At 34.8% G+C, this 20,523-nt stretch overlaps 1 protein-coding gene across 1 annotated transcript in view; it reads left to right on the top strand.

Moving 5' to 3' along the window:
* The window catches only part of LOC115210311 (adhesion G protein-coupled receptor L4-like), a 70,915-nt gene extending 50,531 nt beyond the window's left edge, over window positions 1–20,384 (top strand). The window contains exons 18-30 of the mRNA XM_029778836.2: window positions 849–895; window positions 1,907–2,027; window positions 3,997–4,094; window positions 7,145–7,262; window positions 7,656–7,803; window positions 9,049–9,118; window positions 10,258–10,324; window positions 10,621–10,706; window positions 11,615–11,738; window positions 12,927–12,968; window positions 13,455–13,544; window positions 15,965–16,007; window positions 19,480–20,384. Of these exons, the coding sequence (XP_029634696.1) occupies window positions 849–895; window positions 1,907–2,027; window positions 3,997–4,094; window positions 7,145–7,262; window positions 7,656–7,803; window positions 9,049–9,118; window positions 10,258–10,324; window positions 10,621–10,706; window positions 11,615–11,738; window positions 12,927–12,968; window positions 13,455–13,544; window positions 15,965–16,007; window positions 19,480–19,580 (1,155 nt within the window). The 3' untranslated portion in view covers window positions 19,581–20,384. The remainder of the gene's footprint in view (window positions 1–848; window positions 896–1,906; window positions 2,028–3,996; window positions 4,095–7,144; window positions 7,263–7,655; window positions 7,804–9,048; window positions 9,119–10,257; window positions 10,325–10,620; window positions 10,707–11,614; window positions 11,739–12,926; window positions 12,969–13,454; window positions 13,545–15,964; window positions 16,008–19,479) is intronic.
* Window positions 20,385–20,523: the final 139 nt, after the last annotated feature.

Raw genomic sequence — 20,523 nt, 5'->3', positions numbered from 1 at the left:
AGTTGGTTGTATTCAATCCTTTATGTTGTCAATAGTTTAACTAATTTTCACAAGTAAACACATTTGTAGTATGTTTACCTCTGGTATGAAGTAGAAAGATAGGACAAGTGATTTATAGAAAGAGTTGATTATTAATAACTACAATAGACATTGTGGTAATCAGTAATCAGTAACTTCTTTCTGAATAAATGGCCCATCTTACCTCTTAACCTACAGAATATCTAGTTGTAACCCAATCCTAACAACTAATGTTGTTTTAACGCTTTAGCATTCAGATTATTCTGTCAAATGTAATGCTTCTTTATTCAAATTGGTTTGAATTAATCATGCATTATCTCATAACTTTGAGATTTTGATGATGTGATTGTTTATTTATAGAATGACACTGTAATGTAGGTGTGAGAGGTCAGGTCTGGCAAGTTTGAACAGAAAACAAATAGAATATTTTGGCTTGATATGGCCAGTTTGAATGCTAAAGGGTTGACCCTTTAGCATTCAGATTATACTGCCAAACATAATGCTTATTTATTCAAGTTGGTTTAAATTAATCATGTATTATCTCTCTGCTCCTATGTTGCAATGGTGTGACATTATGTTTTTAGAATGAATTACATGGTCAGTGTGAAAGGCTGGATCTGGCTAGTTTGTACATAAAACATGTAGAATATTTGTGGCGGATATGGTCGGTTTAAATGCTAAAGGGATAATGTCTGTTCTATAATTTCTGTTACCCAGTGTAATACTTTAAATTCATTTGATTATTTAGATGATTATGTAAAGTGTATTTTCCAGAAGAACAAAAAAATCATAAATGTTAAAACAATAATTTTTTAAACTATTTTTTTCAGAAACTAACTTCAAATACAAAATGTGTCTATTGGAGTTCTAGCCCAACGTAAGCCACACTGCAAGCTGCAGTGCTATTTTCTTCTTAATTTTTATTTTTTATTTATTTTTTTGATACCCCAATCAGATCTGACTGAGCAGATTTATGAACAAATCCATTACAGTTTCATTTTTTTTCATGTATTGTAAACTCTAAGTTATATTATCCACTGAGTACATTTATTAAGATAGTAGGATGCAATTTGAATGAGATTTGCTACAATATTTAGTAGGCCAAGTGACCACATAAAATCTTCCTTATTGACTCATGTTTTTGTCAAAAGGTACTGATTATATGGTCATGAGGTTAGATTTTGGTACAAACTTTGTGTTGTGTCTTTAGCTAAGACATATGTGATCTCTAAGGAGTTGCTCAGCCTGTTAGAAATAGAAGCTAAATCTTCCTCAAATCATACCCTATGATCTTTTACAAGAAGGATACAATGACTAATGTAATACTAGATATACCATGTCTGAAAATCATACAGGTTGATGGAATGTTATTAATCATAGATCAGTTTTGTCTGTGGCTGACCTGAGTCTATGACTGAAAACACTTGCCCAAGGTACTACACAATGGATGATAGGGCTTGGAGTAAAATAAGTAGTTGCAAAACAAACTAGCACATTGTCATGCCATATTGCTTAGAAGGGCCTTTGATAGTTACATAACTGGTCACCCACAAAATGTAATGCCAGTGTGTGGTGAATGTAAGATCTTTGTGTTAGCAGTCAACATTTTTAATTACCAATTAATCTCACAATTGGTTTTAAATTTTGGCACAAGGCCTGATTAATAGATTCTAGTGTTCAACTGGTACTTATTTTATTGACCCTAAAGGATGAGAGGCAAAGTTGACCTCAGCGAAACTTAATTTCAGAATGTAAAGACAGATGAAATGCCACTGAGCATTTTGCCCAGCATGCTAATGATTCTGCCAGCTTTCCACCATAATCTCACTGAAGTGTTTCCTTAAGTTCTTAAATTTTTTTAGCTTCTCTTTTATGGTTCTCTTTGTAGGGATCTTATTGGAGAATGGAAAACAGATGGGTGTTTTCGAACTTCATGGAATGAATCTTATACAGAATGTGTCTGCACTCATTTGACCAGTTTTGCTATTTTAATGAGCCACCACCAAGTTGTAAGTGAATCATTTTTCAAAAGAAGTTTCTCATGTCATCAAATCAATTATTATCTAAATAAACAGTGAGTTTGAAAAATGAATGCTAGTTAAAGATCAGACCTGCCTCCAGTCAGTGTGTCATATTGTTACTGTTTACCTGCTCACATTTCCTTTTAAAACCTTATAATTTTAAACCATTTACAGCATGGCAGGCACATGTTAACCACTCAGAAACACACAGAGACTGTTATATTGACTCAAGCATTATTGTGTGTAATATGGTGTCAAAATTTTTATTACTCAAAACTGCAACCTGGTTACAGTTTAGAGAAAGGAACCAAACTAACCAAAGCCCTGTGAGTGGATTTTGTAGGCAGAAACTGAAAGAAGCTCATCATGTGTGTGGGACGAGGTGATGAAGTATAATCTTTGAACTTTGGGCCTCATGGAGGCAATGACTAGTGACTGAGACCTTTGGCAATATTCTGTGCTTGAGAAGACCTGTCAAGCCAAGTGAAATCATAGTCATGGTCGATGCTGGTGTCACATAACTGGCACCTATGCTGGCGGCACATAAAAAGCACTTTTCGAGCATTGAGCCTTACAGAGGCAAGGTAGCCAATGTTGGTGGCATGTGAAAAACACCCTTTGAGTGTTGAGCCCCATAGAGGCAATGATGAATGACTGAGACCTTTGGCATTATGCTGTGCTTGAAGAGAAAACCCATCAAGCCAAGTGAAATTGCAAACATGGCAGATACTGGTGTCATGCAAATGGCAGCTGTGATGGTGGCATGTAAAAGCACCTATTACACTCTCAGAGTGGTTGGCATTAGGAAGGGCTTCAAGCAATAGTAACCATGCCAAATTAGACTTGAGTCTATTGCTGCCTTCCAGGATTTATTCTTTGTAAGCCTAGTACTTATTCTATTGGTCCCTTTAGCCAAACTGCTGAGTTAAGGCGACATAAATACACAAGCATCGATATATATTCCCAGTGTACTGATGTATGTGTGTGTCTCTTTGTATCCATGTCAGCTACTTCCCCTCCACTTAGCAGTTGCTGTTAGTTTGCTTGTGTCCCTGTAATCTAGCAGTTTGCCAAGAGACTGATAGAATAAGTACTAGACTTTAAAAAAATAAGTAGGCAGGTTGATGTATTCAACTAAAAGCCTTCAAGGCAGTACCCCAGTTTGGCCACAGTCCAATGATTGAAACAAATTATAGATTAAAAAAGATTATTCACAATGTCACATTGTTTTTTTTTAAATGTTTCATATTATTTACAAGTAGATTTTATATGCTATTCTCATATTTTATTTACTATCTTGATATCCTAAAACCAAGCAAAGGTGTGGGTACTGATGCCATGTGAAAAGCACCCAGTACACTCTGTAAATGGTTGGCATTAAGAAGGGTATTCAGCGGTGGAATTCCAGCCAAAAAAAAACTATGGGACCTGGTGTGACCCCTGGCATTGATAGTTCCAGTCAAGCTGTCCAACCCTTGCCAGCATAGAAAACAAACGTTGTTGATGATAATGATGATGATAATAAATATGATTTTTTTGTTTTTTACAAAATCAAAATTAATTTCATTTCTTAGTCTCAGAACTTTCATTGATAAACAGCACTTACTACTTGCAATCTTCAAACTACAATCTTGGTATATGAGTGGGGTTGCTGAAACGTTGTTGGCTTTAAGTAAAAGAAAATACATGAGGATCAGATAATTATGATTTTATTGAACATGTTCCTCTCTCAGATTGATTCACACTTATTGCAGCAGTCTTTCATTTTTACTAAGCCCTGTAAAAGAACTCAGACAGTTGGGCCTCCAACCAGGCCTTTTGCAATACCCTAAAGCCAGGAACTTTTCGACATTCCTTGTGTATTTTTCATTTAAGTTTGTAAATTTTCAGGTTTACCAATAGTCAATGCTGTTCATAGATATTTAAAGATGATTGTTATTAGTTGTTTTAATTTCAGGATAACTCTCTTAGCATAAATATTATGTCCAACATAGGAGGAGTGGTCTCCATTTTGGCTGTTTTCCTCACATTCATATGTTATATGATACTTTGGAGGTAAGTTTTTTTATCCTCTTCCTCCTCCTCACCACCACCACCTTCTCATCATCTTAATCATCATCATCATTAAAATCACTCATTAATTTTTCCTTGTTGGCATGAGTTGGACAAATTCAAATATAATATCTACAGTGCATGATGAGTCTCTCCTTGGACTCAATTTATATATAAAGCCATGTTTGGTGATTTATAGAATTCTTCAAGGACTAACAGTTCTAGCTCCAAAATCATCAAATTTTGTTAATGAATTAAATATGTTTCAAACAAGCTGGTTTATAGTTAAGTAATTCTGGCTGCTCTATATTTGTGGGCATATAACTGTAAGTTGCAGCTACATGTTGTTAGTATAATTATGTTTTGCTAACATATGGCAATTTCGGTGAAGGAAGAGAGTGTTCAGTATTTTACAAATTTGCCTCAAAAGTCATTGAAAGTTTACCAAAGAATACTGTTTTCCTTTTGTAATTTTTGTGAGTTTGTAAATTATTTACAAATTTGAATATGAACTTAAGTGAACTGTTATAATTGGATAAAAGCTGTTATATCAGTTTCAAGTTTTGGCACAAGGCCAGTAATTTTGGGAGAAGGGAAAAGTTGAATATATCAGTTCTAGTGTTCAACTGGTACTTATTTTATCAACCCCAAATGGATAAAAGGCAAAGTTGACCTTGGTGGAATTTGAACTCAGAACATAAAGACGGGTGAAATGCTGCTAAGTATTTTGCCCAGTGTACTTAATGATTCTGCCAGCTTGCTGCCTTAATAAGTGTTGATATACTGAAACAGGAATACAAATGGAATTTTTAAAAAAATCTTTTTAATTTATAGCTAGCTTATTGAATTGATTGTGAGATATATTTGTCTATTAAACATGGATACATTAACAGGTATGGCTGTGTGGTAAGAAGTTGATTCCTAACTATATGTGTCTTGGTTCAGTTCCATAGTGAAGCAGCATGGACAAGTGTCTTCTTCTATAGCCTTGGGTTAAACCAAAGCCTCGTGAGTGGATTTGGTAGATGGAAACTGAAAGAAGCCCATTGTATATATGTGTGTGTGTTTGTTTATGTGTGTGTGTCTTTGTTTCTGTGTTTGTGTCCCACCACCATTTGAAAACTGGTATTGATGTGTTTATGTCCCCATAGTTGTTCAATAAAAGAGACTAATATGTTAGGTAGCAGGCTTGAAAGAAATATGTCCTGGGGTTGATTTATTCAACTAAAATTCCTGAAGGCAGTGACCCAGCATGTCCACAATCTAATGACTGAAACAAGTAAAAGATAAAAAATAACAGAAAATCACACACTTTTTTTTAAATAGAACTAATATAACTTCACAAACAAAAATATAATAAAAAGAACCTGAAAAAAAAACAGGATAAAAGCCCTTGACATACCTATACCAAACAAACTTAATTATCAGGTGGTTCATGACTCAGTGGTTGGAGCATTGGGCTCACAACCAGGTTCTGTGTTGTGTTCTTGAGCAAGACACTCTATTTCAGGGTGCTCCAGTTCACGCAGCTGTAGAAATGAGTTGCGGCATCACTGGTGCCAAGCTGTATTGGCCTTTGCCTTTCCCTACAATGCTTGGAATTTTGTGCCCATCCCTTGCTTGTTCGTTACAAACACTCCAACTTAAATTTCAATATGAAAAAATGTGTATTAAGCACTCTCTTTTTTTTTTTGCATGGATAAATATGAAGTTTCAAACGTGTCTTTAAGCCTTTAGCAATCAGATTATTTTATCAAATGTAATGTTTATTTATTTACATTGTTTTGAATTAATCATGTTTTATCTTATAGCTTTGAAATTTCAATGATGTGGTTATTTATTTTTGGAATGACATTGCAGCATAAGTGTGAGAGGCTGGATCTGGTCAGTTTGAACTTAAAACCAGGAGAATATTTGGGCCTGATTTGGCCAGTTTAAATACTGAAGGAATAAGATGAAGAAAGCAATTTTAGAAATTTTATTCAATATTCCTTTCCTTCACTGAACACCTCAATACCTTCGCTCATACTTAAAACAATCTCTAATGTTATGTAATGTAAGAACAGAGTCTCTTTACAATACAAGCATTTAAAAAAAATATTTTATTTCTTTTTTAGTTTCATAAGTTATTATTAACTATTAATTTGGTGGGATTCTACAAACATTTAATTAAAGGAAAAGTTTAATAACTGAGTACTTTTCTTATCAACATTTATTCAGTTTGCTAATTTTCACACATTTTTCATGTTTAAAACAAACAGTTACTGTATCAAAGGTAACTGTTTATTTTTGAGGAGATAGATTCAATATTTCATTGCTGACTCACATCTTAAGCCAGTCATGGACAAACTGTGGTCTGCAGGTCTTCACGAACAGCATGCCAATGAAAAATTACCTTGAGTTATTGTAGTCATGTTGCCTGTCTGATGATGAGCCATGTCTCATGCAAGCTGTTTCTTGTAAAATATTGCCCATGTCTGTCTTAAGATATTGAGAGTGCTGCTATTATGACATAATGAGGACTTAAATCAGCATTGTCATATTGCTTTACAGATGCTGAATGCCAACAATATCAAATTCACCAATTTGAAGGGACCTCAGAAGGTTACAGGCATTACTTCTTCTTTCACTAATTTATTAACAAAGAAAAGACAATAATAAATATTATAATAGAAAGTAGAATGTGCAGAATGCAAACCACTAATCATAGTAGGAAAGAAACCCAGTTTGTGGTTGAGTGATAAAATCACCCAAAGATTCCGAGTTCAAGTCTCACTAAAAGCAGCATTTTAAAAACAGCAGGAGGACATCCAGGTGTCATAACCTAGGTAGATCCAGCTCCCTTAGAGTGTTAGGAACAAACAGGCTGAAACACTTGTTTGTCGAGAGATCTTCCTTTGAAAATCTCTCCTGCTGTCTGCTCACCCCATAGCAAATTTTCCACTTGCTACAGAATAAATACATTTATCATTTAACTCTTCAAAATCCTTTGATATATCTTAATTTAAATCATTTACAAAAGCCTCATCTTTTAAAAAAAATTTCTCTTTCAGACATGTTACAACAACCACTCTGAACAAATCAAGAGCCATTATTTTGATGAATCTATGTGTGTCAATGTTTATAGCAAATTTGTTGTTTCTGTTGAGCGATCATCTTAAAAGTTATAAGGTATATACAGTATTTAATTATAATTACAATATTTAACTCTATTGTTCATTATTTAAATATTTTACAAATTATATTCTCTACTACTCTGCAATAGTTAAATACAATAAGGACTTGTCTCTAATAACTGTATATATTTATAACTGTATATATTGTCATTACAATTCTATCTAAATATTCTCACTAATATCTGTTGATCTTTTTTGTACATAAATACATAACCATTATCGATTGGTCTGCCTCTCTATCCATCCATACATACATGCCTATGTGTATATATGTATATACATATGTATATGTGTATATAGTATATCTTGTGTGACTGCTACTCTTAAGTTTAGAGCTCAATTTTTAGAATAATCCAGAGTTTATGTGTAAATCATTTTTATCTTACAGATCACATGCACAGTGACATCCATCCTGTTACATTTCTTTTATCTCACTGTATTCTTCACTATGTTTGTGGAAGGAATTGATATTTTCGTCACAATTGTTTTCGTCTTTTCAAAGATAGATGTAAAGAAACTTATTTTGGTTGCTTGGGGTAATTTAACATTTTTTTATTACCATTGCTATATCATTGCAATTTTTTATTATCATTAACATATAATTAGGTTTTTTTGAAGTTAGGTTTGTCTAGAAAGTGATTACAATTTAGGACATCTTGATACCTCAGGTTATAAATTCAAAGTGAATTTAAAAGCTTCTGTATGTTTTTAAATAGCCATTTCGCAGTGAAAATGTTATATATTTCTTAAAAATAAAAAAAAAGATTCAGGGGAAAATGTGAACTCTGAAAACTATAAAGCATAAAATGTTTTACTTCTAGCTCATCTTTACTCTTTTACTAATTTTTTTTACCTTGGCAAAATGCCAGACATTTATAATGTGAGGAAAATTATTGTCAATGATGCCTTTCTAAAAAGTGTCAGTTCTGTAGTTAAGTAAAATAACTTCACCTTGGTATAGAATCAGATTATAGTCAGTTTGCCATTATTCAACACACTCCTGGTCAGCAATGATCAAGTCGGTGTTTCAACCATGGTCATCCCTTTTTTTTTAATTCAAAAAGTATATCTATTATTGTACATTTTTTAAAAGACAGTAGGGTGTAATTTGAGGGAGATTTGGCTGCTTTCCATAACTAATCATTATTTTTACTATATATTATAAATGATAAATTGCTTTACTGACCAAACATCTGGTTAATATTACATGCAGTTTCAGCATCCTGTCTTCTAAGTTTGATTTTAGAAAGAAATCTGATTAAAATCTTATTAAAATTTTAATCAGCTAAAAAAAAAAACATTTAAATAATCCTGTAATTCTATAACATAATTACTAAAAGTACGTTTTTCGAATAGCATATTACCTCATACAACAACTAGCAATATGTTCACACTTAAAGTATCAAATTAAGGAAACAAATTCATATTTTTGGACAACCTTTTTATAAAATACAGTATATCATTTTACTCATTTTGATTATCTTAAAAAATAAATATAAGTCATTGGCAGGATATTTCATTAATAATATGGTTATGAAATGATTTAGAAATTTAAAATGTTGTTACACAGTGTTATTGTAACACTTACAGGTGTTCCAAGGATATTAGCAAACAACTAAAATACAGTAGCTATACTTGGAATTAAAAACAGGGTTAATTAGTGCACTTTCATTCAGCAGCAATTTCCTTTCTTGAGATACTGCATTTTCGTAAACATCATATCTCTTACAAAACTATTTCCTAATGAAAATAAATTAATCCCTTTGTTATTTTATCTTTAGGTTTACCAGCAATAATTGTAGCAATATCAGCAGGTGTGACTCGGTTACATGGCTATGGAGAAAGTGATCAGTAAGTAGAAACCTTCTTTAATATATTTCTGGATTTTATTTCTTGACCATCTTCAATATTTGTCTTATCAGATGATCCATTACTCCTCCATTTGTATGTCAGCATTGAGTACTTTAATTCATCTTATTTGAAGTAAATGCCATGGAGCAAATATCACATTGTATTTCTTTAAGGATTTTCCAGAGGGCAAATTGTATTTATCTTTTACTAGTTTCAGTCATTAGACTGTGGTCATGCTGGGGCACCACCTTGATGCATTTTAGTTGAGTGAATCAACCTCAGTCTTTTTTAAGACTAGTACCAAATAATTTAGGAAAACGAATGGTTTATTTCCCTTGGCTATATATAAGGATCCTTTCCAGGGGCGAATGGCTTATTTCCCTTGATTTTTAAAATAAACTATATTAGATATATATAAAGATCCCTTCCAGGGGCCCTATTATCGATTTTTTTCAACAATCTGAGTATGCCATGAGTTCTACTCTCATGTCAAGTTTCATCAAGATTGATAAAACGATGTAGGAGGAGTTAGCTAACAACTCCACAAACACACTCAGACAATTTCCCACATATGTAGTAGATATAGGTGCAGGTGTGGCTGTGTGGGAAGAAGCTTGCTTCCCAACCACATGGTTCTGGTTTTAGTCCCATTGCATGGCATCTTGGACAGATGTGTTCTAGTGAGTCTTTGGACTGACCAAAGCCTTGTGAGTGGATTTGATCGGTGGAAACTGAAAGAAGTATGTTATATATATATATATATGTGTGTGTGTGTGTGTGTCTTTGCATCTGTTTGTTTCCTTCCACCACCTGACAACCGGAGTTGGTGTGTTTATGTCCCTGTAACTTACCAGTTCGGCAAAAAGAGGCTGATAGAATAAGCACCAGGCTTAACAAACAGTAACAGTTCATTGTTAGGACAAAAAGTCGATTCTATAAGGTGGTGCTCCAGCATGGCTACAGTCTAATGACTGAAATAAATAAAAGGTAAAAGATTAAAAAAATATATCTCAATAAGAGAACTGCATCCATCACACAGGATTGTCCACTTCTCTAATATATCAGTTGACTATTATTATCATGTACCTTCAACACTTACTATATACATTCACTATATGTTAATGTGTTTAATATTTCAGCTGTTGGTTGTCAGAGAAAAGTGGTTTAAAATGGGCTTTTATGGGACCAGCATTTTTCATTATTTTTGTAAGTAAGACTTCATCAATTCCTTTATAGACCTGTCTAATTAGCTAAAAACCAACCCTGAATATGAGGAAAAATGCTATGTTAATGATCTGAACATGAAAACATTGAAATATATTTTCTTGACATGTTGCAATTAGGAATAACAGGTGCTGAACTTTTATTCTTTCAACTGATATTTTGATATAGACCAAATGTGTAAACTCTATTTACATTGTTTGTTAAGAACATTATGGCTTTTCCTATTTCTCTTAATTGAAATTTAATCAATTTTCTTTATTTTTAAAACATTTTTGCAGACCAATTTGGTAATAACATTAGTTGTTTTGAAAAACATGTTGAGAAATAGTGAGATGATACAAAAACCTATAATGGAAAGGGCCAGGTAAGATATAATCTGTGTCTTTCTAAGTGGAATTTCAATGAAATCTGGGGAAATTTAAGATTAAAAAAACCCAGCATCGGTTGTCATGTGATGGCAAGGGAACAAATGCAGACACAAATATATATATGCAAATATATACACATATATATATATGACATGCTTCTTTCAGTTTCTGTCTACCAAATCCACTCACAAGGCTTTGGTTGGCCCAAGGCTATAGTAGAAAACACTTGCCCAAGGTGCCATGCTGTGGAACTGAACCCAGAGCCATATGGTTGAGAAGTAAGCTTCTTACCACACAGCCACACCTGTGCCTAGATAATGTTTATTAATTTTATATCATTAATGTATTTTTTTTAATAATAAAAACAAATATGGAAAATATTTGCAGCCCTATATCATGTATTCTACTTACTTCTAATTTTTGTCTTGATTTTGGATTGAAAGAAAGAAAAAAAAAAGAGTAGGGTAGGGGGCATTACAGAAAGAGTTTTATGGTATTTATTTTGAACAATTGATTAATATTGGTTTCAAATTTTGGCACAAGGCCAGCAAGTTCAGGGAAGTGGGTAAACCATTTACATTGATCCCAGTGCTCGGCTGGCACTTATTTTATCAACCCTGAAAGGAGGAAAGGGAAATTTGACCTTGGTGGAATTTAAACTCAGAACATAAAAAGCAGATGAAATGCCACTAAACATTTTGTCAGGCATGCTAATGACTCTGCCAGCTCACCATCTTAAAGAATAGTTTAATATAATACACACAGTTTATTGCAAAATGTGAGTTTTAAGAGACTGAATTTTTCTAGAATTATTTAATTTAATTAAAAGTTGCTTTCTGTTCCATTAAAAAATACATGAAAAACTAATTTATATTTATTTTAACATTGTCTAATCTCACTTCAGAGCTGGCATGTGGGGTTTGGTATTATTCTCACCAATTCTTGGCTTTACGTGGTGCTTTGGTATTTTTCTTTTTCATAAAAGTGTGATTATACAGTATGCGTTTGTTGCCTGTCATTCACTTCAGGTAAGATATCTCCAAAATTTTTTGTGTTTACTTGACTTAATCAATCACTCAATCAATCATCATCATCATGAACAACTACCACCACCATGATGGTGACGCTAGCACACACACACACACACACACAATAATAATAATGATAATAATAATAATAATAATTTCTTAAGTAACGAGAAGATGAATTTGGTATTAATCTTTATTTTTTACAACGGTTGTTTCGACCCATCCTGCTATTGTCCCTTATGGGTGGGACTCCTTTTCACCATGTTGTGTTGCATCAATTTTGCAGTGTGGGTCTCATCAAGTACATAAAGGTTTGTGTCTCACTAAAGATCCTGAGTTTTGGCTGTCGTGTTGTTCTATGCCCATCTGGTTAGGGAATGAAGCAACACTATAATATTCTGTTACTATTATCTTTTTCAATAAGAATTGCAAACACTTTGAATATAAACAGATAATTGTTGATGAAAAAATGGAAACATACCCCAACTGTGGATGACACCAGGTAGCCCAAATTGTGCCAGTGCTCTACTCAACACTTCAATACACTAATTGACATATACCTATTAGTCCAAAAATATTATATATATATATATACAGCAAACTTCTTTCCATTTCCATCTATTAAATCCACCAATAAGGCTTTGGTTGGCTCCAAGCTATAGTACAAGAGGATGCAGAAAATTTCCTGGATTTAAGGGTATTGTGAAAGGCTCAACGTTCCAAATTCTTTAATAGGGCTTAGAACAACTGAAGGACCACTACAATAAGTGTATGAATCTGAAAGGGGAATGTGTTGAGTAAAATTATAATTAACTGATCCTCCTGTATTTTCTTCTACACAAAGCCAGAAACTTTTCAACACCCCCTCATAGAAAACATTTGCCCAAGGTGCAGTGCAATGGTACTGAACCCAAAACTATGTAGTCAAGAATCAAACTACTTGACAACACAACCATACTAGTACCTTAAATATCATCATCATCATCAAAGTTTTGACTGGAACTAGTAAGCCAGGGAGCTGTACCAGGTTCCAGTCTGATTTGGCATGATTTCTATGGGTGGATGCCCTTCCTAACACCAGAATATATTTAACCATTTTATCATATTGCCATTTTTTTCTCACTTTATCTAGAATATTGTATGAATTTCAATATTTTTTTCTCTAAAGTTTTTATTCTAATATTTCAGGGTCCCCTCATCTTCCTGCTTCATTGCCTATTTAGTAAGCAGGTGAGTACCAGAACCTTTGTAAGCAACATCCGAATAAGATATTTCAGCGTTTATAGAGGAATATAATATCATTTTAAAATAAATTTCTTTTCTTTATTGTTTCTTCTATTTTTAATTAATTTTTTATGTTACCATTAGTTGAAGAATTCAGTAGTTTTAAACATTTGTGTATTACGTTTAGAGCTGGTTTCACAGTAGAATGCTCTTCCTGTCATCAACTACTCTACCGCAAATTTAAAATGGTGGCATCTAGTTACATTCTCTACATCAGCTGTGAACAAACTGTAGCCTACTGGGCTTTCTGAATGGTATACCTAATGAAAAATTACCTTGAAATTTTTTAGTAGTGTAGTCCACCTGAATCCACTTCTCAAAACAAATTGCATTTATCTTCTCTCCATCATATTCTTCTTAATTCTATAATTGTGCTATGTATGTATGGTAATAAGTAATTTTGTCTACAACATTTTTTAATATTTTGGTTAGATCAAAGATGGTTTCATGCAGTACATGAAAAAGATCAAAAACAGATCCAAAAGCAAATCAAATATGACAAATTCTGTTTGTAAGAGTGTGGTAAGTACAGCTACTGTCTTCTGTTGGCTTATTTTCTCAACAAATAATTACAATTATCTATTAGCTCCAAATTTTGGTACAAGGCCAGTAATTTCAGGGGAGTGGGTAAGTTGATTACATTAATCCCAGTGTTCAACTGATAGTTATTTTATTGAGTTTGATTCCAAGCAGTCATCTGAACACTAACAATAATAATAATAATAATAATAATAATAGCAACATCGAAAAATATCTTAGGAATGAGAACCCAGGTTCAAAATTTCCCCAAGGCACCTGAAGAAAGCTGGATCGTATATCAACCGAAACGTTGTGTTAACAATAAACAAGATGAGGACAAATATCCATCAAATGTAAATAATGTAAAATAAATACCAGTCAAGAACTGATGTCAATATATTTTGGCAGAAGGCCAGCAGTTTTGAAGGGAGGAATTTATTCCTCCCCTCAAAACTGCTGGCCTTCTGCCAAAATTTGAAACAATAACATATATATCAGTCAGCCATTTGTGTCTGATGAGTCACGTATATAGCTAAGCACGTTATAGGTGCAAATTCACATATGTAAGAATCTAGCTTGACCCTGCCTGAGATTTGAAACCAAATCCACTGGCTTGCTGCTTGTCAAAACGAGTGAGCAGGAAATTCTCTCCACACCAGATGATTGATGAGGAAACACTCCACCCCTTAGGACCTGTGCTGGTCAAGGAAAGGTCAGTCCTTTGTTTAAGGTTTCACCTACATTACTGACCATAGTCTATATAACAGAAAGAATTTTCTATCTCTTCCTCTTTTGTGTCAGCTAGACTAAGGAGCAACACTCTCTTTTACATCAGTCTTAACCAAGAGCACCACTTCCCTTTGCCTTGTCCCTTTCCCTGGACATGTGAAGAGAGGTTTTTGGCTGCAAGAAAGGCAATGCCACCTTTACCCTTCCTTCCTTTCTAGTCAGCACCATGCATTCCTTACCCTTTCACTCTACTGACAGACAACCTTTTTCTACACTACCAACTACTAACCAGCAAGCTAACCTTGTTACTTTCACTAGAATTGCTACTGTCTCTTTAACTACCTGTCGGGCAATGAATAAGTATATGTAAATAACATTTCTTCCTTCTTGGTGTTAATTCTTCGATGATTACCGGTACTCCGACGTGAGAACCTTCAAGCATTACATCTATCCGCTACATCATATTGAATTGACATAGCACAACACATCTAGCCTGCTACATATATAACAACTATTTATGGCATATAACCTGGCACTAGCACTCTGTCCATTACGATGATGAGGGTCCCAATTGATCTGATCAATGGAAAAGCCTGCTTGTAAAATTAATGTGTATGTAGCTGAGCACTTCACAAACATGTGTATCCGTAACGTAGTCCTCCGGGAGATTCAGTGAAACAAGGCAGCGAGCTGGCTGAAACATTAGCATGCCGGGTGAAATGCTTAGCGGTATTTCGTCTGCTGCTATGTTCTGAGTTCAAATTCCGCCGAGGTCGACTTTGCCTTTCATCCTTTCAGGGTCGATAAATTAAGTACCAGTTACGCACTGGGGTCAATGTAATTAACTTAATCCCTTTGTCTGTCCTTGTTTGTCCCCTCTGTGTTTAGCCCCTTGTGGGCAATAAATAAATAAGGTTGGCCCTTTGAAATACAAGTGCTATTCATGCCAACTGAGTAGCACTTGGAGCAACATGAAATAAAGTGTCCTGCTCAAGGACACACTGCATCACTGGGGAACGAACTCATGACCTTGCAATTGTGAGCCGAATACCTTAACCACTAAGCCACATGCCTTCATGGAGTATAACCTATCAAGCTAGCATTAAGTGATTGACCAATTTTATTGCAGCGATAAAAAAAAAAAATCAAAAAGGGCAGAAAAATTAAATTCATGTACCTAATTTAACCCTTTAGTGTTTAAACCGGCCATATCTGGCCCAGATATTCTACATGTTTTACATTCAAACTGGCAATATCTAGCCTCTCACACCTAACCTACATTGATATTCTAAAAACAAACAATCACATCATTGAAACCTCAAAGCTATAAGATAATGTATGATTAATTCAAAACAATTTGAGTGAAAAATTATTACATTTAACAGAGTAATCTGAACACTAAAGGGTTAAAAGGTTGGGTGCCAAGCAACCCAGACATCTGGCAAGGAATAACTACATAGTCCAAGTTCCATCTGTGGCAAATTGGTCTTTATCACATCTAACATAATTTTAAATTAAAAATCTTTAGCAGTTAATTTATTTATAATATTTACTGTAAATATCATAATTAAAACACTCTCTACAATTAGGTAGTCTACCGATGTTTTATTAAGAAGACAAAAAAAGTTTTGTATTTTTTGTGATAGTAAGTGCAAAGTTTTGCTTTAGAAAGAAATTTTGTTTCTATATTTCAGGCATTTGATAAGACACAAACTCCAACTTTGACCATTAATCGAAGTAAGTATTATTTTTTCTGTTTTCATTGCTCATGAAATTAAATCTAATTGAGAAAAATATGTTAAATCAGTTTAATATCTTTAATGCTGTCAACATCATCATCATCATTTAATGTCCATTTTCCATGCTTACATGGATTGGATGGAGTTCATTTGAGGCAGATTTACTATGGTCAGATGCCCTTCCTGTTTCATTAAAAAGATAATGTTTCTCCATACCCTGACATGTCTTTGCAGAATATTGGGAATGAATGACTCTGCTTGTCTGACAGTGACACTCATTTACATCTATCACTTAATGTCAAGACAATGGAAACACAAGCATACATACACACACACTCACCCTTTTTTTAGTTTCCATTTGTCAAAGGTTTTGATTGGTCCGGGGATTAAGTGGTAGGCACATGGAATGTAGTCCCACTGTGTGGCATCTTGGGCATCCATCTTCTACTATAGCTCAGAGCTGACCAAAACCTTGTGAGTAGATTTAGCAGTTGGAAACTGAAAGAAGCTCATTGTGTGTGTGTGTATTTGGTTAATGAGAGAGATGGAAGGTGGAAAATACGAGAATATTTATTAATCACTACAATTGTTTCGACCCATCTAGCATCAGTCTCGTACTGGTGGGATACTTAACAACTGGTTCAGGAGCATCCATACGTTTTATTATCTAATATCTAATATATACATACCGTATATACCCGTGTAAAAGTAAAATTTTTTAGACAATTTTTTTAGGTCAAATTTAGGCTTACCGAAGTCATGTCTCTGTACAAATTCATACAGTGGTGTTTGCTGTTGTTCGCTGAAGTTTACCATGTAAATGAATGAGCATATGATGCATGTGTTTATTGTATTTGGAAATGAGGAGAATATAAAGGTCGCATGGGAACCACTGATTTAGAATTGATTGAATGTTTTTAGGCTTACCAAAGTCATGCCTTTGTATGAATTCAGACAGTAGTGTTTGCCAGTGTTCGCCAATAGAGTTGTTTGTGAAACATGTTTCTTGCCATGCAAACAACAAGTGTATGACACATATATTTATTGTGCTTGAACCTGTATGCAGGCTTGCAGCATATCCTGTGCATACATTTTAGTAATGGTGATGTAGCACTTATCAACAGATGTGTGGTGTTTTACTATAAGCACCGAGCATTTCATTATAAGCACCAAGCATTCCACCTATAGAGTAGGCTACAGTAAGGTAGTCACAATTTTGTAACTGTTATTTCTACATACAGGGGAATATGGTACCTTGACGCACATATGTTGACTTGTTGTTCATGAAATACTATGGTTGACTGTTATATGGGGTTTATGGAAAATTCCCAATATTTTGGCTAAAAATAGGGGGTGGGGGTCAGCTTTTACATGAGATCAACTATTACTTGACTATATAAGATATATAGTCAAATGAAATAAATGAACAATAAGATCAACAATAACAAATGAGGATGTGCACAAAGAATGTATTAGTTTAAGGCTCAGTAAAAAGAGAGAGTTCTTGATGCTTTGAGTATAGCTCTTCGTTGGAAAGGAGAAAGGAAAAGTCCAAAGAAGGCAAAGAAATCACCAACAGCACGTGTATAGGTACATTGCTGAAGTGTGTATATATATATATCATCATCATCATCGTTTAACGTCCGTTTTCCGCGCTATATATATATATATATATATATGTACCCAGTGTAAGCTATGGACACATAAGAGGTGCAGTAATATCAAAGGAAGGCTAACTGGGAAGATAGTTTTTGTATGTGGCAGATGCTCTGGAGCAATAAACACTGAAAATGTGCAGAGATCAACTTCCACCACATTCCAGGGAGAAAAACTAGAAGTAGTTGATAGCTTCCGTTATCTAGGTGACCAAGTCAGTAGCGAAGGAGGGTGCACTGAAAGTGTAGCTGCTAGAATAAGAATAGCTTGGGCAAAGTTCAGAGAGCTCTTACCTCTGCTGGTGACAAAGGGCCTCTCGCTCAGAGTAAAAAGTAGACTGTATGATGCATGTGTATGAACAGCCATGCTACACGGCAGTGAAACATGGGCTGTGACTGCTGAGGACATGCATAAGCTCGCAAGGAATGAAGCCAGTATGATCCGATGGATGTGTAATGTCAGTGTGCATACTCAACAGAGTGTAAGTACCTTGAGAGAAAAGTTGGACCTAAGAAGCATTAGATGTGGTGTGCAAGAGAGACAACTGCGCCGGTATGGTCATGTGACAAGAATGGATGAGGATAGCTGCGTGAAAAAGTGCCACACCCTAGCAGTTGAGTGAACCTGTGGAAGAGGTAGACCCAAGAAGACCTGGGATGAAGTGGTGAAGCAAGACCTTCGAACATTAGGCCTCACCAAGGAAATGACTAGCGACTGAGACTTTTGGAAATATGCTGTGCTCGAGAAGACCCAGCAAGCCAAATGAGACCATAACCTGTGGCCTGTACCAGGAGCGTAACCAGCCCGCTTATGCATACCTTTCCTTCTTTGGTCACTAAACTCTGCTTGCGAAGACCTGTTGAGGCAAGCAAAATCAAAATCAATTCAATGACTGGCATTCGTGCTAGCAGGGTGCAAAGAGCACTATACGAGTGTGATCATTGACAGAGCTACTATTCGAGTATGATCGTTACCAGCGTTGCCTTACTGGCACTTATGCCTGTGCTAGTAGGGTGCCAAGAGCACCATCCAAGCGTGATCGTTGCCAGAGCAGCCAACTGGTTTCTGTACCTGTGGCATGTAAAAGGGCACCATTTGAGCGTGATCGTTACCAACGTCGCTTCACTGGCACCTGTGCCGGTGGCACGTGTAAAAAGATTCAAGCGAGGTCATTGCCAGTGCCGCCTGACTGGCCCCTGTGCCAGTGGCACATAAAAAGCACCCACTACACTCTCGGAGTGGTTGGCATTAGGAAGGGCATCCAGCTGTAGAAACTCTGCCAGATCAAGATTGGAGCCTGGTGCAGCCATCTGGCTCGCCAGCCCTCAGTCAAAATCGTCCAACCCATGTTTGCATGGAAAGCGGCCGTTAAACGATGATGATGATGTGTGTGTGTGTGTATGTGTGTATATATATCACACACACATATATGTATATATATATGTGTGTGTGTGTGTGTGCATGTATATATATATATATATAATATATATATATATACACACATACACACACATGAATGTGTGTGTGTCAGTGTCTCCTTGGCTTGATATTGCATGTTAGTTGTAAATTATTGTCACTGTCATACATGTAGTGCCTTACATTTCCCATATTCTGCAAGAACATGTCTGGCCATAGGGAAATATTACCTTGTTTGGAAAGAGGTGAGGGTTGGTGACAGAGAGGGCATCCAGCCACAGAAAATCTGCCTCAAAATACACCTCATTCAATCCATGCAAGCATGGAAAAGTGGATGTTAAATGATTATATATATGAATATATTTATATTTTATGTATTTGTTTATATTTATTTTTAGGTGTGGATAACCTGACACTTCCGTATCCTCAAACTTTGGGAATTTTTCAGTCACGAAAATCTCAAGATTTATTAGTTCCACCGAAGAAAGGTATATGGTAAAAGATAAGCCAGAGAGAAATATTTTACCATGAAAATTATCATTACTAGTCATTATTTTTAATCCAGACATTTACAAAGACAATTCTTTAATTACCAAGAGTAGTATATTCATAAACATGTTTCATATGACACAAAGCAAATTCTCTGAATCTTGATTTCCCTAAAAAAAAGTTATCAATGCAAACACAAAAGCATAATACAAACAATATCTCCCATTAGAAAATTACCATTTTCAAATCTCACAACATGACATATTCAGCAACAGTACTTTGTAGTAAAGATTCCCTTGTTTGAAAATATAAGGACACAGATCGTGTTGTATAACCAGCTGGAGACGATGTCTCCTGGGGCTAAATTACAGCAACATTAGTCCTAAACCGGGATTGCCATGTTATGTTGGCAAACAATCTTTACTACAATATCTCCCATGTTGCAGAATCATTGCGTCCCTGAAAAATCTTATCAAAATATGCAACTATGTAACATGAAATCTATTCTCCCTGAAGACTTCCATATTATGTAGTGTTTCAGAAATACAGTTGGTGCCTGTTTTCTGTAGTGATTTCATTAAAAGTAACTAATCTGATTATTCTATTGTTTCTAAAGATCTCATCCAGTTACTTTTACTTGATCATTTTACAATGCTTAATTAAATGTTGTGTCTACATTCTGTCACTGTTTGGTCTAATGCCAAAGCATTAACAAATGTGCCTTAAAATATTCATAACTAGCTTCTGCAACTTTCACAACTTTTTTTTTTTTTTGCTGTTCTCATATTATAAAAATGTTGTAAGTGCTTGCAAATATTTTTTTTTATCATCTGGAGATACTGTGCAATGAAATTTTATGAAAATATGGCCTACTACATAAAACAAAACAGGAAACAATTTGAATGGGAAATAACATTTACCAGTGAATTTATTTTAAACCAAGTTAACTGATA

The sequence above is a fragment of the Octopus sinensis genome, linkage group LG4 (genome assembly GCF_006345805.1).
Source record: "Octopus sinensis linkage group LG4, ASM634580v1, whole genome shotgun sequence".
Taxonomy (NCBI): domain Eukaryota; kingdom Metazoa; phylum Mollusca; class Cephalopoda; order Octopoda; family Octopodidae; genus Octopus; species Octopus sinensis.
This window is presented reverse-complemented; position numbering and strand designations above follow the sequence as displayed.